The sequence below is a fragment of the Gracilinanus agilis genome, chromosome 6 (assembly GCF_016433145.1).
Source record: "Gracilinanus agilis isolate LMUSP501 chromosome 6, AgileGrace, whole genome shotgun sequence".
Classification (NCBI taxonomy): domain Eukaryota; kingdom Metazoa; phylum Chordata; class Mammalia; order Didelphimorphia; family Didelphidae; genus Gracilinanus; species Gracilinanus agilis.
This window is the reverse complement of record NC_058135.1, coordinates 45171792-45195396: the sequence shown is the minus strand read 5'-3', so window position 1 is coordinate 45195396 and position 23605 is coordinate 45171792. Positions and strand designations below refer to the sequence as shown.

Below are 23605 nucleotides of genomic sequence, written 5' to 3'. Positions count from 1 at the left end.
AGAGAGAAGGAGAGAGAGACAGAGAGACAGAGACAGAGAGAGAGAGAGAGAGAGAGAGAGAGAGAGAGAGAGAGAGAGAGAGAGAGAGAGAGGAGAGAGAGAGAAGAGAGGAGAGAAGAGAGAGAAAGATATACATTTTTTGAATATGTTCCCAATAACCAGGACTTCTTTCATGTTAGACATATTTAGTATATAGCCCATTGCCTGGCAAATAGTAAGCTCTGAAAAGAAGCGGTTTGATATATTAATTTGGGGGGTTGTGCTAATTGGTGGCAATGGAGTGGGACACAGATCTCTTGACATTCTGATAGATAATATAAGTAGCACATTTTCTCTTTTCATTTTCAAATCAGATTGATGCTCTGGCTTCTTGCCATTTGAGCTATGGGACCAGTGTGGTAGTAGGAGCTCCTCCATCATCTAAAATGCTCACCTATGATCCTATGCTACTGTTCACTGGGCGCACCTGGAAAGGATGTGTTTTTGGAGGTATGTGGTAAAGAAATGGGAGTTATTCATTCATATAAGTATTGGGAACTATGCTAAACATGGGAAGTACAAATAGAAGCAAAAAAAAGAAGAAAATTTAGGCAGTCCCTTCCCTAAAGGACCTTACACTCTAATGAGGGGATAACATGTAAAAGGGAACTGGAGAAGTTGGAGTTGTAGGGGTAAAGAGTAATCCATAGAGCCAGGAGAGAAATAAGCCCAGATGGCCTCAGTTCCTTCTGAATAATATAATCTTGGGCAAGGAACTCAAAAATCAGAGTGAGGGTCATAGCCATTAAACATCTCTAGAAAGAGAATATTTGCACATAGGTGGAAAAGGCTTGACATTCTGATATGCCCTTTGCCAAGGGAGAGGAAACCTATGATCTTATAATATATATACATATATATGTATAATATATTTAAACCCTTGCTTTCCATCTTAGAATCAAAATGTTTATTGGTTCTAAGGGAGAAGAGTGGTAAGGTCTAGGCAATGGGGGTTAAATGACTTGCTCAGCTAGGAAGTGTCTGAGGTTAGATTTGAACCCAGGACCTCCCATCTCTAGCCTGGCTCTCAATTTACTGAGCCCCCTAGCTGACCTTCTAACTCAAGTTTTCAAAAGGCTTAGATTATCTATTAGTCCATAAAAATATTCACCCTAGAAGGTATTTTTGTGGCTATATGTAATTTTTATATAATTTTTTTTTAATTTTAAACCCTTTACTTCTGTGTATTGACTTATAGGTGGAAGATTGGTAAGGGTAGGCAAAGGGGGTCAAGTGACTTGCCCAGGGTCACACAGCTGGGAAGTGTCTGAGGCCGGATTTGAACCTAGGACCTCCTGTCTCAGGGCCTGGCTCTCAATCCACTGAGCCACCCAGCTGCCCCCGATTTTTATATAATTTTTGTGGATTTTTTTTACCTCATTTTCATGTTTGTGTCCCCTCCCCTACAGAAAAGGGGTGGAAAATTCACCAAATTAACATAGCAATCAAATGTGATATGTAGACAATATTCTAAATCCATAGTCTTCTGCAAAGAGGGAGGAGAGGTACATTTTCTCACTTCTCTTTTGAGACCAAGCTTAGGTATCTTAATTACACAGCATTCAGCTTTGTTATGCATGTGTTTGGGGTAAGGGGAGGTATTTTCATTGGCATGGATATTATTGTACGTTGTTTTCTTGGTTTTGCTAACTCTGCATCAGTTCATATAAATCTTACCATGATTCTCCATAGTCTTCATATTAATGATTTCTTACAGTACAGTAATGTTTAATCCCACTTATGCTCATAGCTGGAAGTTCTAGTTTGTTCTGTCATTCTATACAATGTCTATAGAGCCATGCACACACATTTCCTAGACACCAACGCAGCACTTTCACTTCTTGAACTGGAGTAAATGAAAAAAATTACAGAAGGCTGGAGATTCCCATCAAGGCAAATGAATTGATCTTCATAATAGTAATTCATATGTATATAGTGTTTAAAAGTCACAAAGCACTTTACTTCCAACAATTCTTATGACAAATAGCTAGTGCAAGCATCATTCCCAATGCTCAAAACAAGTCTCCTGCTTCCAAGACTAGCATTTTTTTTTTTTTTTTTTTTTTTACTTTTCATCCTGTTGTTCTTGATAGATCAGTACATGTTGAGCTGGGAAGGATGTGGAGAGGGAGGCAACTGTGAGGATACATTTCTCTTTCCTGATCCTTAGTTTTCTCAACAATAAAATACTTGTACTATCAGTCAGTCAGTCAAGAACTTTAAAAAGTGCCTACAATATGTCAAGGCACTATGCTAAGATACAGAGATAAAAAAGATAAAATAAAAGATTGATACTTTTTTTAAAACCAAAAGACAATTTCTACTCAAGGAGTTTACAACTTAATGAGGCAAACACTATGGAAAACATCTATATGCAAAGAAGATATATGCAGAGTATAATCAATAGAGGGAAGGAACTAGCATTAAGCACAGTGAAGAGGAATCAGGAAAGGCTTCTCATAGAATATGAGATTTTAACTAGGAAATTAAGGAAGCTAAAGAAACCAGAAAACAGTTCAGGCATGAGGAGCAGCCAGGGGAAAATATCCAGATTTGGGAGATCTAGTATCTCCTGAGAACAACACTAAGGAGGCCAATGTTAATGAATCACAAAATGGGATAGGTGAGTAAGGTAGAATAATAATTAAATTTTGTACATTAATGAGTTGTTTTAATATAATTTTAATATAAATTATATTTATAATATACGTTATAATTTAATTTTAGATAGTATTTCTATATAATTTAATATAAATTTATAACAATATAAATTTACAATATAATATAATTTTGTAAATGATAAAGAGTCATGTAAATATGAGTTATTATTTCTACTTCCAAAGTCCCTATAGGATATGATCAAGGCAGAGTGAAATTTCATGAATGAAATAAAACTTTTGCTAATTAGTAAAGAATAGTAAGTTATGAAAGAATCCATCCCCTCTCACTTTTCCCTTTCATTTTTGCCAAGATCTTTTATGTACTTCAAGTATGTCATTAAACTTTTTTTGATTCAAAAAGGAATCATATAAAATAAAAGTTATACTTATGCCTAAAGTGAAATATACTTAAATTTTCATTAGATTCTGTAGTATGTGAAATCTTGCATCATGGCTGCAAGATTTCACATACTACAATTCACAATTTAACTCGTTTGGGTATGAAACCAGTGCTAATAGTCACTACTCCCTCCCCACATAAATACACTGTTTTTGTCTCTGTCTCTCTGTCTCTGTTTCTCTGTCTCTCTCTCTCTCTCTTTCTCTCCCCCTTCATCCTGTGTAGTCCTCTTCTATTTAATTCTATAAGTCCTCCCTACACAATCCACCTAGTTCTCTGAAGGATGATGGAAATATGAACTCTTTATACAGTGAGTTATTGCTTTCCTTTGTGCCCAAAATGCCTGGCACATAGGAAGCAGTTAATAAATGTTTACTGACTAATTTTTTAAAATATTGTATAAATAGTAAAATACTGGTGCTTAATTTTTTAAGGTTGGAAAAGTAAAGATGACGTCCCAAAACTAGTTTCTGACTTTTTGGCAAAGAAATTTGATTTGGACCAGTTAATAACCCATGTTTTGCATTTCAAAGACATCAACGAAGGATTTGACTTGCTCTCCCAAGGAAAAAGGTATGTGTTTTAAATGTTTATCATACCAAAAAATGTAATTTGTATAACATTGTATATGTACATTTTATTATGTTGCATATATGATTTTTTCCATTTGAGGCTTCCACAAAATAAAAATACTTATGGAATTAATATTAGGTCAGATAAATATATTTTTTCCTTAGTATTTTGGTACTTTTTTTCATCATTTGGTCTATAAAGTCTTGTTTCATTTACAAAATTGGAGTTTACTTTGGTGATGTTCAGGGCAGTAGAAAAGATACTAGATGTAGAGATAGAGACATAAGACAAATGGCAAGTTATTTCATGCCTCTGGGCCTCATTTTTTTCCTCTGTAGAGTGATGGGGTTCGATTTGATGATATCTAAAGTGTCTAAGTTCTGATCTTATGAGACAATTTCCTATGTGTGTACCAAACCTGAGAGTTCTTGACATTGGTCCATAATACTCCTAAGAAGATAAAAGCAAAGAATGAATGCAAATGGTGAATGATGAGTTTTGTTTAAATTTTTAAAAATTATTTCAAATCTGCTTTTTTTCCCTTTTGTCTCCCCACCCACAATTGGAAAAGCAAAGCAAAATAAAGTCCTTGTAACAAATTTTTAAAGTCAGCAAAACCAATTTTTCCACTGGCCATGTCCAAAATTTTTCTCTCTGTCATTTATATTCTGAGTTTAATCATGTTGATTACAGTTTGTAAGTCTTTCAAAGTTGTTTGTTTTTACAATTTTCTCTTATTATATGAATTGGATTTGTTGTTGTTGTTGATTTTTTTTTGTTCTGCTCATTTTGCTATATGTCACTTTCTAAAAGTGTCTCAAAGTTGCTCTGAAAACCATTCCTTTCATTGTTTCTTATGGCACAATACTGCTCCCTCACATTCGTATACCATAACTTATTCAAGCATTCCCCAAGTGATGGGATCCCGTTTCATTCTCAATTCTTTGCCACTATGAAAAGGGCTGCTAACTGTATTTTTATACACAGGAGAACTTTCCTTCTCTTTGAGGTATAGATACAGTAGTGACATCACTGGCTCAAATGCCACCCCCAGTTTAATAATATATCCCATTTCCTTCATTTTAAGGAGGAAAAAATGGAGGCTAAGCTAGATCTTTCCAGTGTATCTATTCTGGTTACCAAAGTTCCCATTTTAAATATCAATGTTCTATCTGCCTTTATTGGAATCTCATGTAAGAAACTGTAATCTCTTATTTGAGTGAGAGAAGAGCAAAAAAACTTTTATAAGAAAAATCCACTAAACTGTCCCAGTTTCTTTTCTTTCCCAAGAGAGCAAAAGCTCATAGAATGGTAGATTTAGATATGGGACAGACCTTATAGTTCATCTTTTCCAACCTCTTCACTTTACATGTGTGAAAATTGAGGTCTATTTTACATCACTCATTAGAGATCTTAAGACCAATAGAAATGGCATCAAGCCTCATTGATGTCCAAATCTTTCGGGCTCCTAAAACTTCCCACTGTTTTATGGGATGAAATTGTGCATTATTCCCCAGCTGGTTAGTATTAGTAATCATAGTTTGGCAACTTCCTATAGAAAATTAGTGAAAGTTAGGTGCCATTCACTAGGGAGATACCAATCTCTCTTTATTAAGAGTAGAGAAATTACAAGTTATTATCTTGACTACGTGCCCTAAATGTTTCAACCTGAAAGTCCTTGGACATGTCTAAATTCTGACTCTAAAAATTGCAAACTTAAAGAATGTTCCCATTGTCTTGGAAGCTTTGGGAAAATTTAAGAATAGAAAAAAATAAAGAAATATAACATACAAAAGCATTATGTCACACTCAGATGGTGGGAAAGAGGAGAAAGTATTGTGTTAGATTCCTATAAATTCTGAGTTCATTTGAGCACGGAGGGACATTGTTTCTAAGAGATCTCTCCAGACAGTGCTCCCTCCCTCCTTACTCCCTCCCTGCCTAATCCCTCCCTCCCTTTCTCTCTCTCTCTCTCTCTCTCTCTCCCTCTCTCTCTCTCTCTCTCCTCCCTGATTCCTGCCCCCCCTTCCTAAATAAAGTTATATGATCTCTGCCAGCATATTTTAAAGTCTCCTATCTGCACATTAGAGTGATTTCTTGGAGTATGAGCCCCCCAAATTCCACTGTGTTTTGTCAATTGATCTTTAAGGTCTATCATTCATTCAAAGAGATATTACATTTATTATCTATGTGCATGCTAGATAGAATGGCACATCACAGTTTTAATCAGGATCTAGTACTAAATAACTTTCTTAGAAGATATGAAAACAAACTATTAATAGGATCTTACATTTTCTATTTCAGCATTCGATCGGTCCTTCTGCTGTGAGCTCCTAAGAGACAGGATATTCATGTGGATCCATCTACAGTTGTTTCTTTCTCTGAGATTTTACTTTCATATGATGATAAAACATGTGCAACCATCTCCTGTGGATGGAACACAGAACAGTAACCAAGTGCCTTAGAATAAATAAACCTTTCCAGAATAAGAAATTAATGTTGTCACTGACACAATTCAATTTACCTGGGGTTGTTGCAGGGTGTTAATGTTATTTTTTAATTTGTAGAAATGGGTTTTTCTGGACTGGAACACCAGTTTAAGGTCATTACTTTTGACCAAAGTGTGAATTTTAAGTGGATTCCCAATATCCTTGGATAAAAACTTATTACTCTTATTACTAGAGTCTTTAAAGCTCTAAAAAGAGATAATACTCTAATAATACTCCTTCAAAGATTCCTATCATCCTCACATAGGAAACTAGGCTAGGCATGATAGGGTGTTGGATGATGCTACAATGCAGTGATTCCCAAAGTGGGCACCACCGCCCACTGGTGGGTGCTGCAGTGATCCAGGAGAGTGGTGATGGCCACAGGTGCATTCATCTTTCCTATTAATTGCTATTAAAATGAAAAAAAATTGATTTCCAGGGGGCTAAGTAATATTTTTTTCTGGAAAGGGGGTGGTAGGCCAAAAAAGTTTGGGAATCACTGCTACAATGAAACTCTTGTAAAAGACTTCTGATGTCCTATTTACACCACAGAAGACCTATGCTTTTCTTTCTTTATGTATCAAAGGAGATGGATATTTTCTAAAAACTCTTTTTAAAAATAAATTTATTATTTTAATTAACATTGTCTTATCACATGATATAGTTTACTTCTATTTGACATGAGGAGAAAAGGCAAACGCAAAACAGTCAACTGTAAAAAAAAAAAAAGATCTGTTAGGCAAAGATTTACAATATTTTCAAAGGGGAAGAAGTCCCCACTTACAACATAAATGCAAAATGAGGAAGAAATTTAGATAGCTTTTAAAAAGCATAGGGGTATTAGAAGAGCATATTTTAAAATATTTCTAGCCACTGAAGAATGATTTACTTCTTATGGTTAAAAATCACTTTATATCCTAGGATCACAAGAATCAGATAGATGACATGATTATAAATTTACATTTATACTAATTTGACACTGGCAAGCTCTCTTCTAGGGCATAGGCATTATGCATAATGTTAAACTCCTTGTAAATAGGCAGCAGCTTCTATGAGATACCAGGGGCAGCTAGAGCTGATGGAGGAAATGGTGTTGGTGGGGCAGGAGGCTGCTGCTTTGGGTAGTCCAGAGTAGCAGGGAGAAGCCAGGAGAAGAGATTCATCTGTAATGTTCTCCAAGCAGAGTATCTGGTACCTACCTGATGAGGTTCATTGAGTACCCTGGTGTCATAAGATGTTAAATAGAGAGGTCTCTCAACAATCTTACGTATTCTAAGAGAAACCATTTCCTTTAGAGAACCAGCTCCCTTACTTCTCCATCAGAAGTTCAAGATTGGCCTTGCACTGGACGCCTCATCTTTGTGCTTATGCCCTTAGATGGGGTAGCTTGCAGCAATCTGAGAGGCCAAGTATAGGGTGCAAAGATTTCTTCTGAAAACATCTAATGCTATTAGAGCAGAGTCTCTTACCATGGGCAGGATGGTAAAAAGGAAAAACATTAGTCAAATCCCCTTGCCAGTGAACTTGCTCATTAGTGTCAGGGAAATTTTCAAATTCAAGAAAAAATAAAAGTTTCAATATTATCAAGACTAGGGGCATCAAGTGTAAACAAAAGTGGCTTAACAAAGGACTCTGACCATTTCTTTAACTGTGACTAACAATTGCCTGAGGGTTTAGAGAAAGTGGTAACAATTTTTCATGAAGTTGAAGTTGAGGCTAGCAAAGCTGGGAGAACATTATTGTCAAACTTGACTTAAGATCTCAGTTGAGAATTTTGAAATTTAAAAGCTTTCAAATTTAAAAGGTCACCCAGGACATAATAGAACAACACCATTTCTTTTAACACAAGAGGCCTCAAACTTGAATGGGGGAATAGGTGCGGCTGCTTAGGGATGGCTCTTTCTGTTAGGAATTACAAATGAGGCAAGTAGAAGATGTTGGGGGGGGGGGCGGGAAGCCAACCCATGATAGAATTGTTAGCAAGACATAAAAAGTAGAAAATTCCAAGAGATTCAAATTAAGGAAAAATGTTATAGTCATCACAGAAAGAAAAAAACAGAAAGAAAAATTTTAAACCGTCACAATTTTAACAACCATCACATAAGGATCTATTCCTCACACACAGAAAGGGGATAATGAAATAAGATAGAAATAAGGTAAGAGAGCTATGATAGAAGCCTGTAGGTATTTTAATGAGGGAAATAAGCCATCTGAGGAAAGAACAATTAAGAGTTGAGTTCATGTGGGCAGTGAGATCCCCCTCTTGTCCAACTCAGGCAATCTCCACTTTGAGGGAACAAACTTTGTGAGAGGAAGGAAGATGGTGGAATGGTGGAGTGGCTGTAACAATGGAAAGGATTTGGTGATGGAAAGCCCCAGGAATGCTTTTATCTTGCTCGGTTGTCAGGGAAAAGGCCAATTATTTGGGTGATTCCACAGCATTGCCACATCCAAGGAAACTGATGTCACCTTACCCTTGCTTCACTTTAGTCTATAATTATAATTTAGTCCAAAACTCACTGTTTGCCTAGTTGAGGAGCATGTGAAAACCACAATGTAAATGGAATGCTATTGATATGATAAACACCCCAGGACAACTTTCAGTTAATTTTTCTAGTTCTCTGCAGGCTCCAAGAAAGGAAAGTCCACCATGCCTATGCTGATCAACTGTTTGCAGAGCTCCTGCCTACATTCTTCTAGCAACTAGTCAACATCTGCACACCAACCTGTCTGCAGAGCAACCTTCATCATTCCCCATTTCTAATAACACAGGGCTCAGAAATGAGATTGGGACAAAGAATCAGAGCAAAGAAGAGATGAGGGAATACCACCAGGGGCCTGAGGGGAGGAAGGGTTTTCTTAAAGGAGTCCTAAAGGGAAGCTGGGTCATTAACAAGGGGTTCCCTTTGGAGTACTGACAGTTTTGCTGAAGGAGAGGAGATCTAAGGAGCCCCTTCCCGTTCCACCAAGGGAAAGGGAAAGGCACTTAGGGTGAGGGTTCTGCTAAGTTAGTTTATAGATCAAGTCTCCTTGAACCCCAGCACTCATGCTCAACATTTACTTAGTACATTTTGAAACCCAGATGTCTCATATCTGGTCCTGGGATATCTTCTCTTGGATATTCTGAAATTGGCTTCATTATCAGGTCGGCTTTGAAGAAGGTTTGAATTTCTGGTTCCAAATCACTTGTAGAGGTTCCAAGATTAAAATCTGTCTGTAACAAGACTTAATACAATTTAGTACAATCTTCTAAATGTGTTTCTCTAACCCTGATCCTTCAGAGAATTTCAGTTTTACCTCACATAAAAATCTTAAAAATTTTTTTGAAGGTCTAATTTATAAAATGAGCTCTTCCATCCATACTAGATGCATTTGGAAGCCAATCATATCCATATGTATGTAGTTCTTTAAGGAAAAATCTAATCTTATTGCTTTCTTAAAATTTACTATTCAGATTAATTTGAAAACTTTTTCATTACATTTTTGTCATTACTTTATCTAATTTCCCTTTAGGAGAATATCATCCCTATGTTATAGTTTCATCACAGATTGAAATCCCAATGTTTTAACATAGTTTCAGCCTATTATGGTAACTCAGAGCTTCCAGTGTTGACTCATTAATTCATATTTGATATTGTGCTTACAAAACTTCTACCACTTAATAATAAGGATCTGCTATGTCATATATCATCAAAGGGGATAAAACTCCCTCATTCCAATTCCTTTAGGAGGATCAGATGCTGGATCTAGTCCTAGAGATGAAAACATAAGCAATAACACTTGTTTTGAAAAAAGTTCCCCCACCCCTAAATTCAATGATTACACAAACGTATTAGCTTACAAAAACTGTACTTCAATGGGTGAAACAAAAACTTGGGGTGGGGTACACTTAAGTAAATAACTCTCAGTTGTATACAGAGAACAAATTTCCCATAATAATGGGTAACTGTTAGTAAGGCAATTACTATGTATTAATAGGCAGATGACAAGTCCAACTACTCATTTACTCTAGTTGTTTAGGATATGAAATGGCCTTGGTGATGAAGTGGTTGTGGCAATGGAAAGTGTTTGGAGGAAGAAAAGCCCTGAAGGGATTTCAGGACCACTTGCTTGGTTGTCAGGGAAGGGCAGTTGTCTTTTGGGCAGTTGGGCAACATTGCCATACCCAAGGAAGTAAGGTTACTTTACCCCAAATTTACCTTGTTTACCCAGGGTTGTTTTTTGGGCAGTGGGGATGGGGGTGGTGAAAAAACCACAATACAAATCCATGCCAATGATTTGTTAAATATCTTGGGGGTAACTTTTAGTCAAATTTTGCTAGTTCTGTGCAGGCTCCAGGGAGGGAAAGTCCCTAGTCCTCTGTACTTATGCTGATTGGCTGGTTGCAGAGCTCCTGCCTACATCCTTATAGCAACCTGTCAGCATCCCTATGCCAACATGTCTACATGGCAACCCATATTAGACTAAACTATCAAAAAATGTGGTATATTGCAGCAGGTAAAATGAAACATTAATGTGAACTAACAAAAAATTGAGTTTGCTATATAAGAGGGAAAAGGGAGATAGAAATAAGCTCTTGTTTAATCTCAGTTAGAGAGAAGTCAAGACATGACAGAGTATGGCAGTCTGAGTCAGATTTGACTTAGATGGCGCTGTATGAGAAATTGAGTTGGGAAGGTTTATCTTGCTATTTCCAAAATGTAGACTCCCTAACTGTTACCCAGGGAGGGAAAAGTAGAGTTAGGAGCCATCTCTTTGGAGGATATTTATCCTGATGAGTGGTTTGACAGCCTCAGAAGGCATTTGACATTAGTGCCTGAAAAGATCTTGAAAGTATTTCAAAATAAATCCTCAGTATTCAGTTTTAAATAGTCTTATTGGCAAATGTAGTTTATCTGAGTATCAATAATAATGTCAGTAGTAGACACCACAGCTTTAGTTCTATTTTTGAGTAAATGCTAGAAAATATATGTGCCCTTCATTCTAGCCAAACAAGTGGGAGCGAAAGGGGAAGTAACTGAGGTAAGAGAGACAGGAAGTACAAGAATTGAGGGTTTGAGACTCAATAGTAGCAGTATAGATGTAGCCAGTGGATAGGATAAAAGTGAAATTTAATAAAGTGACATGCAAAGTCTAAAAGGAAATCTGAGGTTTAAGCAAAGAATGATTACACCCAAGGACGACGACATCCTAGTTCCTCAAAATGAATCACTTAAAATGCAATTCTTTAAGGAAGGGATAGAAAGAGGTTCAGCGTAACCATCTGAGGAAGTTTCAAGGAGACCCACAGAGAGAAAAGTAAATCAACAATTATTGACTTACTTAAGAAATAAAGCAACCTATGATTTTTTTTTACTTTTAAGGTTGTCATTTCATAGATTTATGATGTCAATCTAATCTCTGATCAGCAGACTGGCTACTTTACTAAGCAGGGATTCAAATTAGAGATCACTTTAAAAAGTAAAGGAAACACAGGTCAAGTCTCATTTAATTTTGTCATGAGGAAAACTATTCATTTAACTAAACAATCTGAAAACCCTTTAAATATTGTAGTTTACCCTATATTGGTATAGACTTTACTTTTCAACTAACTTTATCTATTGATTCTTTTTATTTTAATTTATTATATACTTAATAACCACCACCACACATTCAACAAATGCACTAAAAATGTCCTAAAGAACAATAGACATTGTTTGCAATTTGTTTTAAAAGATATGTAAAAATTATGTCAATTATATGGGTGTACTATTAGAAATATCCTTTGCTTTTGCATACCCTTTGGATTTGTTTTTCTTTGATACTTTTTCTCTTGATTTTGATTTTGTAATTAATAAATATTATTCTTATTCTCTTTCTATCTCTGCATATATTTTCTTTATATTTCCATTGTTTGTCATTGCTAATAATATAATACAGTCCATTCTATTCAAATATCACAATCTATTCAGCCATTTCTCCCACTGCAGTTGTGTTATTTCCAGTTTTTTTTTGTACTTACAAAGCTTCCATGAATATTTCCATAAATGCACAGCTTTCCATTCATTCTTAAACCTTCAAAAATACAGTCTTGATCTTTTCATTACTAGATTTTTCTCATTTATGGTACAAGTTCTACCACATGATGAAATTGTATTAACACTTCATTTCAATCTCTTCGTGTGATCACTCATATATATATATACATATATATATATACACACATATATATGTAGTTTCTTTACAGTTTCCTTTGTTAGGGTGGTAAAGTGTGTGTTTAAAAATTTTAAAAAGAGTAAATTCGAGTAGGATGGAGCTATGATCAGGCTTACAGAAAAAAGGTTTTTTTTGCAATGGTTTGTGACTTTATAACATCACACTACACAATATAATTCAGAAGTCCCTCAAGCCCAAAGATAACTAACAGAAAACTTATATCTAATTTGCATCAGAACAGAAATTTAAATATAATGATGACACCTCCCCCAAATGAGCCGAGATCTGAAACTCAACCAAAGAACCATCACACCTAGGGATAGGAAAACAAGCATTATGATAGTATTGATAGAAGGAAGCTAGAGGTAAGTGAAAAGCTATTTTGAGAGAATTATTCAAATACTTATAAGACTATGATGTTAACAAAACGGTGAGAAGGCAAAATCAAAATTCCACAAGTGAAATTTTAATCTTAAAACACAAAACCTCCTACTTGGACTGGGAAGGGTTGAGTTCCTCAAACTGCAAGACCTCAGAATTTCATAACCTTTTAAATAGGAGATGTAAAGGTCTGACAATTTAGCATTTTAAGAGAGTTCTAAGGAACTTCATAGACAATAGTAAGTATACAAATATAATTTTTTCAATTAAAAAATAATGAGAGGATCATGGAGAGTTTTCAGGGAAATGTTGCTATAAAAAGATTTAATTTTTAGATAGAAACTTGTAATGGGAAAGTGATTTGTATACATTTCTAAATATATTTTTGAAATTTACCTCTGACAAGATTTTAACAAGAAATCATTTTAGGCAATACTCTGAAAACTTTCTCAAATCTTAATTTACTTTATTTTTTAAACCTTTACCTTCCGTTTTAGAATCAAAACTGTATAAGGGCTAGGCAATGGGGGTCAAGTGACTTGCTCAGGATCACACATCTAGGAAGTGTCTGAGGTCAGATTTGAACCCAGGACCTCTAGTCTATGGGCCTGGCTCTCAATTCACTGAGCCAGCCAGCTGCCCCTCCTTAATTTACTTTTTCTAAGATACAAACTATTGTATCTTATTGAGATGCATCAATATCAAAATCCTTTAAGTACTGTAGTTAATAATATGTTGATAGATTTTATATTTTATATTTCAATGAAACTTTCATCTTTCACTAGCTTATCATGATTTATTGACCATTCAAAATAAATAGAGATTGAATTATCACTATACTATTCATTTAGATGAGTGGGTGGAGGATAACAGGTCAGTTCAAGTCAAAAAGTTGGGTAGGGCCAAATAACATCTAATTAATCTAAGTTAATAAATTATAGTCAGGGCAATAGAAAAGTAATTTTTCAATAACTTAGAGGAATTTCTCATGATAGTACAATACAACTTAGAAATAGATACATTTAAAGAATAATTTGATAATAATATGCTCAATATTTGTTAAATCTAAGATCATTAAAGTACAGAAGGTTAGCAACGCTATGCTAGAGGTTCTGTAATTCTGTAAAGTCTGATAGACATTTTTCAAAATTCTGATTTCCATATTTAGGTGATTTTAGTCCCTAAACTTCAAAGATAATTAACAGAAAGCTTACTTCTAAATTATATCACAACAGAAATTTGAACATAATGATGATCCAAAAAGGATGATCAGAGATCTGAAATCCAACCAAAGAACCATCACATCTAGGGATAGGAAAATTCTGATTTCCATATTTTAGAACCTAAAAGTTTTCTAAGTTTAGCACAATTCAACATTAAGACTTGTTACTTTCCAAAGCAATACATACACTCATTTTTTGAAATAAGCACAATTTAGAAAACCCAGTTGAGAAACTAAAGTATTTCTCTTTGTCATCTGACTGGTTTCTCATTAATATCTGTTCTTTTTCTTTGGTCCTTTTCAGTATGGTCATCACTGAAGAGAGAGAGAGAGAGGGGAGGAAAGAGGGAGAGAGAGAGAGAGAGAGAGAGAGAGAGAGAGAGAGAGAGAGAGAGAGAGAGAGAGAGAGAAAGAGAGAGAGAGAGAGAGAACATAAACAGATAACATCATCATCATTATTATCATTGCAATTTTAAAAACTTTTATTTTTAAAAATCTTTTCCCTCTTTGTTGAACCACATAGATATCCCCTCCCTATCCATGTTAAAAAAAATTGATTTCTTTATCTTGCCTCTAGTTCCTCTTAATTCCAGTTCTCTCACTCTGCTATTTCTAATTTATCGTATCTATAGCTTGTTTGTACATAGTTGTTTACTTGTCATTAGATTGTAAATTTCTCTAGGACAAGGACTGTCTTTTGCCAAGCACATGTTATTGTTGTTGTTCAGTCATGTCCAAACCCATTTTGGTTTTTCTTGGCAAAGATTACTGGAGTGGTTTACCATTTCCTTCTCCAGTCCATTTTACACATGAGGAAACTGAGGCAAATAGGGTTAAGTGACTTGCCCAGAGTCACACAACTAGAAAATGTCTGAATTCAGATTTGAACCCAGAACCTCCCATCTATAGGCCTGGCCCTTTATCCACTGAGCTACCTAACTGCCCTACCCTATCACTTCTTTCAAAGTAGATACATAAAATACTCAATGTAGTTTCCTACCTGCCTTCTGAGGTCAACCAACTTTATTACTCCTCTATATTTTAAGCTCTCTAAGATGAAAATTGTGTTTTATTTCTCTCACTCCTTGTTGTAGAATGTAATACTTTGCTCTACATTGAGTGGCCCCTCTACAAATACTGTTTCCTCACTGTTAGAGTTAATAAACTATCTTTGGCCCCAGTTCAAGGAGTCCATCTACTTAAATAGTCAACTATATAAAGTTATTTAATTATTTAAACCGACTAAATAGAAAAATTGCAAGTCAGAGTCTTGGCAACTGAAATCACTGCATTATAAACCTTTAATTAGAGATTCGGAGTCTCAATTTTAGTTTTAAGTTAACATTTTAAAAGAATTTTAAAAAAATTTAAAAATGTCCTTAATTCAGCAAATAATAGCATGAGTAAATAGGAACTTAGTTCAGCTGGAAAATCTTCAATCTAAACTTGACAGGATATTATATTTACATAATTGTGGGGCTCATGCCCCGTGGAGGGCAATTCATTCGGTAGGACTTCAAAATGGAAGGCAAAGAGAAGCAGAGTGGTGTACAAGATAGAGTGTCATCCTCAAAATCAAGTAGGCAACAGTTCAAATCCAAATACTGACACAGACCCTAGACAAATCACAACATTTTTTTTTTGTCTCAAGCAGGTCTCTCGGACTAGAAATTGCAGGGCAGATACAGATATGTGTGGAAAGAAGGAGCTTATCAGTTGGTGCTCCCTAGACTTTGAAATCATAGGTCTGATTAGAAATAAAAAGGTATTTTTCATTACAATCATATACCACAACTTGTTTATCCATTCCCCACCTCTTCAGTTTCCAGTTCTTGGCCACTACAAAAAGAACTGCTCTAATTATTTTAGAGCATATAGTTTATTCTCCTTTTACCTTGATCATCTTAGGAAATAAACCTAATAGTGATATTGCTGGGTTAAAAGGTAAACACAGTTAGGTATATTTCCAGATTGCTCTCCAAAATGATTGGATCAGATCACTGTTGTGCCATAAGAAGTGACAAACAAGATCATCACAAAAAAGCCTGGAAAGACTTATATGAAGTGGTACCAAGTTGTACACAGTAATGGCAATAATGGATGATGTTCAATTGTGAATGACTTAACTATTATTGGCAATACAAGGATTGAGGAAAACTCCAAGAGACTCATGATGAAAAAGGACATCCACTGACATAGAAGGAGCAGACAAGTCCAAATGCAGATTGAAATATAGCATTCTTCACTTTATTTCTTCCATGAACTTTTTTCTAGAATAAGCAATAAGTGTCTTATTTCTCAATGTGCTGAACAGGGAAATATGTATCATATGACAATATATGTAGAACCTATATCACATTAGTTGCCTGTGGGATTAATTAATTAAGTAATTAAAAATAATCATTAGATATATTAAAAAAGAGAAATAGGCAAGCATAGTAAAATAGTGAATTTAAAGGAGAAGATCCATGGTTCTGCTTTGGATATATTGTGTCTGTGATGCCTATGGGACATCTAGGTGGGAAAATCCAGCAGGTAGTACAGTGTTTGGTTTCAGGGTGTCCGTCTAGATTTAGGAGCAATATACCTAAAAATGATCATTGAATGCATGGATGCTCAAGTAAGTAAGGGAGATAAGATAGAGAAAGAAAAGAAGTCCTAGAAACCTTAAGGAACACTCATGCTTAGGGAGTGAAAGCAGATGATAAAACAGCAAAGGAGACTGAGGCATATCAGTCAGCTAGATAGGAGGAGATCTAGGAGAGAGCAATGTCATGGAAGCCAAGAGAGGAGAAACTATCTGGGAGGACAAAGTGATGAGGCCACGTAGAAAAAACAACTGGATTTGGCAGTTAAGACATTTTTGGAGAAAATAATTTTAGATGAGAATTAGCCTGATTGCCAGGGTGCGAGAAGTATGTGGGTATTAAGGGAGTAGAGGCAGTGAGGGCAGATGCTACTTTCTCAAAGGCTGGTTTATCAGAGGATTAGATATGTTTAGCTTGTCTCCCACAGACATGAGTAGGAACAAAGAAACAATTTTAGATTCAAGGATATACAATATATTCTTAAGATTTAAAAGTATCCAAAAATGAAATAAACTGTCTCAAGAGACAGAAGGAGCTAGAAGATCTCATTGAAGATCTTCGAGCAAAAGTTTAATCATCATTCATATGCCACCAAACTTTAGCTTTGGGATAATTTCATCACAGATCTTCTTTGTTCCTGTTCCCATGCTGTAGAATGCCCCTGAAGGAAGCCAAGGTATGGTGTGGAGGGGAATTTTGGGGGATCTTGCACCCACAGAAATCACTCAGCGGAGAGCAGCAGAGAAATTGTGGCTTTTATTTAGGAAAAAGCAGGGAGAGGATGGGAGCACTGTCTTGAGTGATCTCTCAGCAGTAGTCTCCATAGGTGTACGAATGAATTCAGAATTTAAAGGAAATTAATACAGTGGTGCCTTAAGTTACCTACCACCCGTGTGTGACATAATGTCTGAATATGTTATATTCTTTTTATCTTGTCTTACCCTTCTAAAGTTTCCTAATTCTTTTTAAATCATGGGAGTATTTCTCAAATTAACACTTTCTCAGTTTTGGTTATAATTCAGGAATGTGCAAGACTAGAGCCACAGTCTTTATCTTCTAGGCTCCACGGCCTCCTCATTGGACTCTTCGTACTGTAATTTTCCACGGACTTCATTTTCTTAAACCTTGAACTGCTGAATGCAAGTCAATTGAGAACTAATAAGGAAAAGGAAAAGTGTTTGGTTGCCTTTAGAGGAGTTCTAACAATCAGAAGGTGCTCGCTCAGATTGGGGAAGGGTCTGTTCACGTCAGGGAGAGGATGTCTCTACTGTTTGTTATGTAGAGAGAGACTTCTTTTCTCTCTCCCCTGAAGGGCCTTGCTAAGAGAGCTACAGGGATAATTGATCAGAAATTATCACTACAAGATTAATCCTAATGCTAACCCTAATTGCGAATAATGCACTACTTAAATTTTTACTTCACACAGTATGAAGGAATGAAGGTTTGGTATGGAGGTGAATTTTTATCGGGAAATGGCCCCAACTCTTGAGTATCTATGATGCCATGAGAGGAGGCAGTTTCAAGAGAATAGCTTGAGATGATGCCAGGATCAAATGAAGGGTGGTTGCTTGCTTGTTTGTTTGCGGCTTTTTTTTGAGAATGAGCAAAACCCAGGAAATATCTGGAAGATTAAAAAAAAACAACTAATAATAAAAGCAAGCAAGCCAGTGATTAAAGTGACAAGCTCCCAGAGGAGATGAGAGAAGATGGGGCCAACGATCCCAGAAAGAAGCAAAGAAAAAGACAAGAAGGCAGAAAGCAAAGAAAGAGACAGGTATTTAGGGGTGAGGTGGGTAATGTAGAAAGGTATAAAGAAGAGTAAAAGCTTTATAACTGGGTTTCAGAAAGGAAAAATGTGAACATAACATGGTTTAAACTTCATTACTAACATTTTCTCCATCACTTTCTTAAGTCTAGAATAGTGGTTTCAAACTAAAATAAAGGGGCAGGGAGGTGGCTCAGTGGATTGAGAATCAGGCCTACAGATGGGAGGTCTTGGGCTCAAATTTGATCTCAGATACTTCCTAGCTGGGCAAGGCATTTAACCCCCATTGCCTACCTGTCACCATCCTTCTGCCTTGGAAATGATACATAATATTGATTCTAATGAGGAAAGTAAGGGTTTTAGAAAATAAGACCTAAAATAGAAACAAAACCATACATATAGATCTTTGAAGGCTACACATTAACTTAGAAAACATCTATTAATAGTATATATGTTTTATTAGATTTTATTTATCTTGTTAAATAGTTCCCAATTACATTTTATTTATTTATTTATTTTTTAAGCCCTTAACTTCTGTGTATTGGCTCCTAGGTGGAAGAGCGTTAAGGGTGAGCAATGGGGGTCAAGTGACTTGCCCAGGGTCACACAGCTGGGACATGTCTGAGGCTGGCTCTGAACCTAGGACTGTGCTGAATCTCAATCCACTGAGCTACCCAGCTGTTCCCTCCCCCCAATTACATTTTTTTTAACCCTTGTACTTCGGTGTATTGTCTCATAGGTGGAAGAGTGGTAAGGGTGGGCAATGGGGGTCAAGTGACCTGCCCAGGGTCACACAGCTGGGAAGTGGCTGAGGCCGGGTTTGAACCTAGGACCTCCTGTCTCTAGGCCCGACTCCCCCCCCCCAATTACATTTTAATCTGGTTCAGGTTTCACTCAGGAATGCTGGCCACCTGTTTGTCAACTCTGGCCTAGATAATAAAAAAATAATAATAAATCAAGTGATTATTTGTAGTATTTGCCCATTTTTGAACTGTTAATACTTACACTGAGAATTTAACAATTAGCTCTCATAAGCCAGTCTGAGCTGGCTCCAGCACACAACTTGGTGGATGTAGGAATGAAAAAGGTTTATCCAATGGATGTCTCCATGTTCTCAGTAAGTAGGAAGCAAGGTTTTCTTCTGTGAGAGAGATAGAGAGGTGGGTAGCATGAGGCTGGAGCTGGTAAGGAGACAAGAGAAATTTAGGAATAGTTGCAGCTAGCATTATGACTGAGTCAGGGAAGAATAAAAGGACTGTCATCCTTTTAGGAGAGATAGCCCAAATGAGATTTGATAATGTAAATTTATAGTGGACCCAGCTGAGTAAAGTTGTTTGGCTTCTCTTCAGGGGCATTCGCAGCTTGGGAATAGGAACAAAGAAGATCTGGGCTGCAGTTACCCCAACTAAAGTTTGGTAGAAAAACCTTTTGACTGGGCAAAGGATTCAAAGGTAGAATATAACTTATAATTGAACCAGTCTTCTAGAAGGTCACAGATGAGAAGAGAGGTCAAGATAGGGATGATAAATTCAGAGAAAGATCTTTATAGATCTTTCAACTCAACCTTAAGTTAATTCTCTTCAGTGTTAGAGCTCTTAACATTTTGTGTTATGGAACATCCCACAGTCTGAGGAAGTCTGTGGACCCTTTCTCAGACAAACATTTTAAAATAAAATACATACAAGAAAATACAAAGAAAATAAATTATATTGAAATGCAGTTCTGCTCTCTCTCTCTCTCTCTCTCTCTCTCTCTCTCTCTCTCTCTCTCTCTCTCTCTCTTTCATGATCTCCAGAGAACAGCAATTGCCAGGCATGTCAAATTCCTTGATGACTATCTTTCTGAAGGAGACAGCCCAGGACTCTGAACCCAAGAGTCTTAGGGTACAGCAATGTGCCCTCATTCATCACTGTTGGAAGCAACCTTTGAGATTATTGCATTGAGGTAGAGGTATAGACCCTGCTACTTAAGACCCATAAAAGAAGGCTTTTTCTATCAAAGTCCTTGACACTGTGCAAAGCCAGTAACTTGTGCAAAGTCAATGAGTAACTCCATTTTAAAATCTTGTTTAAAACTTTGAGATCATGGGCAATCAGCCTATAGAAGTTGGCAGGTAACACCAATCCTATCTCCTCATAATTATGTGTACCAAAACTTTCACCCTTACATAGAACTTGTTTATAAAAAGTTTGTTAAAAAGTTGTCTATAAAAAAACAGCATGCAGTTTGAATTAGAGCCAGTCCCACTCAAATATAAGCTGCCTTGGGTTTGCTAAATAAATCCTTTTACCTTTCTTTCCTGTGTTTACCTCATTTGACCAAGGAGAGGCCTTTACTAAGATTTCTTTTAACAGATTTGGCCAGCCAGCTAGGAGCCACCCCTCTTGCAGAGCTCTCACTAAGGAAGCCTATGCCCAGCTCTGCAGGCTGACACTGAGACCTTTGTCTGATTGCTAGTCAGAGTGGACCCTCTCAAAGGTGAGTCAGCCATGAAGTGGTTGGAGTATTAAATTCCCCAAACTCAGGAAGGATAAGGAAAAATAGTTCCCAAGCCCAAAAACTCATTTGTGCATGAAAAAAAGGAGCAGTGTACATGCAGAAAAGAGTAGTAAATAGATGGTCTTGCCAAAAGCTAAGTTGCCACAAGACAAGGGAATACCAGTGCCAATATGGGTTTGGCACAGAGTAAAACCTCCTGCTGGATCCCCAGTAGGCAAGTTACAAAAAGCTTGGAACATGAGAAAATTGCCTATTCAACTAGAAATTTCTAAGGTTAGAGTGGTAGATCTCAATTAAGACTGGACTAGGTATGTAGATAATTGTGGGAAGCAAATTTGGCTAGATAAATATGTGACTTTTGGTTATTGTCAGCTGTGTATGCTAAAAACCAGACTTCAAGATCTAGAAGAACCTAGACCAAATGGATTATTGGTACTATTGGGTGGAACTTTCAAACCACAATTGTCCCTTATTACCATGTCCATACAATCTGGATTTCTCAGAAAAAAATGACCATGGCACTCCTAAGAACCATTTTATAGGGAATAATCAGAGAAGTAATTCAAGAGAGAAAAGGGGCAATGCAGGAAGATAGAGCAGAAAAAACAAAATATTGGAAAGAAAAAGTTTTAAAATCTACTAGTAGAGAAGTCCATTATATTCAATTGTGTCACAGTGTATCTGTCTCTGTGTATAATGTTCTTGTTCTGCTCTTTTCACTCTGCATCAATTCCTGGACTCTTTTCAGTTCACATGGAATTCCTCCAGTTCATTATTCCTTTCAGCACAATAGTATTCCATCACCAACAGATACCACAATTTGTTCAGCCATTCCCCAATTGAAGGGCATCCCCTCATTTTTCAATGTTTTGCCACCACAAAGAGTGTGGCTATAAATATTTTTGTACAAGTCTTTTTTCTTATGATTTCTTTGTGGTATAAACCCAGCAGTGGTATGGCTAGACCAAAGGGCAGACAGTCTTTTAAAGCCCTTTGGGCATAGTTCCAAATTGCCTTCCAGAATGGTTGAATCAGTTCACAACTCCACCAACAATGCATTAATGTCCCAATTTTTCCACATCCCCTCCAAAATTTATTACTTTCCTTTGCTGTCATATTAGTCAATCTGCTAGGTGTGAGGTGGTGTCTCAGAGTTGTTTTGATGTGCGTTTCTTTAATTATAAGAGATTAGGGCACTTTTTCATGTGCGTTTCTCTAATCATAAGACATTAGGGCACTTTTTCATGTGCTTATTGATAGTTTTGATTTCTTTATCTGAAAACTGTCTATTCATGTCCCTTGCCCATTTATCAGTTGGGGAATGGCTTGATTTTTTTGTACAATTGATTTAGCTCCTTATAAATGTGAGTAATTAGACCTTTGTCAGAGATTTTTGTTATAAAGATTTTTTCCCAATTTATTGTTTCCCTTTTAATTTTAGTGGCATTGGTTTTGTTTGTACAAAACATTTTTAATCTAATGTAATCAAAATTATTTATTTTATATTTTGTAATATTCTCCATCTCTTGTTTGGTCTTAAAATCTTTCCCATAGATCTGACAGGTAAACTATTCTATATTCATCTAATTTACTTATAGTTTCCTTTTTTATATTTATGTCATTCACCCATTCTGAATTTATCTTTGTGTAGGGTATGTTTAGATCTAGTTTTATTTGTTTGGAAAGTGTTTTGTAGTTGTTTTCGTATAATTGCTGTGTTTGTTTTGGTAGATAGATTCCTAAGTATTTTATATTGTCTAGGGTGATTTTAAATGGTGTTTCTCTTTCTACCTCTTGCTGCTGTGATGTGTTGGAAATATATAGAAATGCTGATGATTTATGTGCATTTATTTTGTATCCTGCAACTTTGCTAAAGTTGTTGATTATTTCTACAAGCTTCTTAGTTGATTCTCTAGGATTTTTTAAGTATAGCATCATATTGTCTGCAAAGAGTGATAACTTAGTCTCCTCGTTGCCTATTTTGATACCTTCAATTTCTTTTTCTTCTCTAATTGCTACTGCTAGTGCTTCTAGTACTATGTTGAATAATAGAGGTGATAATGGGCATCCATTAGTGCACATTTCTGAATAAAGAATCTTCCTTCTCCCAACCCAAGAGTAGTTTGGGAAACAAACTCATCCAGAACTCATGGCCTCAAATTGAAGGAGTTGGCTTGAGGAGTTCTACAGACATACCCAGCAAGCAGGAGCAAAAGAAATGCACATTCTTCACCCTTTTCCGAACACAGGAGATAGATCATAAAGAGAAAATATCTTTTTCCAAATTTTATAGTTTTATATACAAAATGTTCTGTTGAACAATATTTCTTTATATGATCTCTTCTTTTTGCAATTTGGGAGCAGTTTGAGGAAGTCAATATGTGATTTAGTCACTGTGGGCAGAGGTGAATGACTCTCCATATTGGATGCTTTTAATTTCTTACTGTTGAAGGCTTTTGAAGACAGGAGAACATTGTACATAGTAATAGCAACATTGTATGATGAACAGCTGTGAAAATTTGGCTACTCTCAGCAATACAATGATCTGAGACAATTCTGAAGGATGGATGATGGGGAATGCTATCCACATCCAGAGAAAGAGCTGTTGAGTGATTGGATGTGGATCAAAGTATACTATCTTTCACATCCATGTATTTATGGTTTTATTCTGGAGTTTTGATTGTGTATGAGTGAGCTTTTACAACAATGACCTATATGGAAGTGTGTTTTGCATAATAAAACATGTATGACCCAGATCAAATTGTTTACCATCTCCAAGTTGGGACAGGGAAGG

At 36.1% G+C, this 23605-nt stretch overlaps 1 protein-coding gene across 1 annotated transcript in view; it reads left to right on the top strand.

Annotated features, from left to right (window-relative positions):
• The window catches only part of LOC123252230 (all-trans-retinol dehydrogenase [NAD(+)] ADH7-like), a 21397-nt gene extending 15396 nt beyond the window's left edge, over positions 1-6001 (top strand). The window contains exons 2-4 of the mRNA XM_044681624.1: positions 354-489; positions 3534-3672; positions 5977-6001. Coding sequence (XP_044537559.1) covers positions 354-489; positions 3534-3672; positions 5977-6001 — 300 coding nt within the window. The remainder of the gene's footprint in view (positions 1-353; positions 490-3533; positions 3673-5976) is intronic.
• The last annotated feature ends 17604 nt before the right edge of the window (positions 6002-23605 follow it).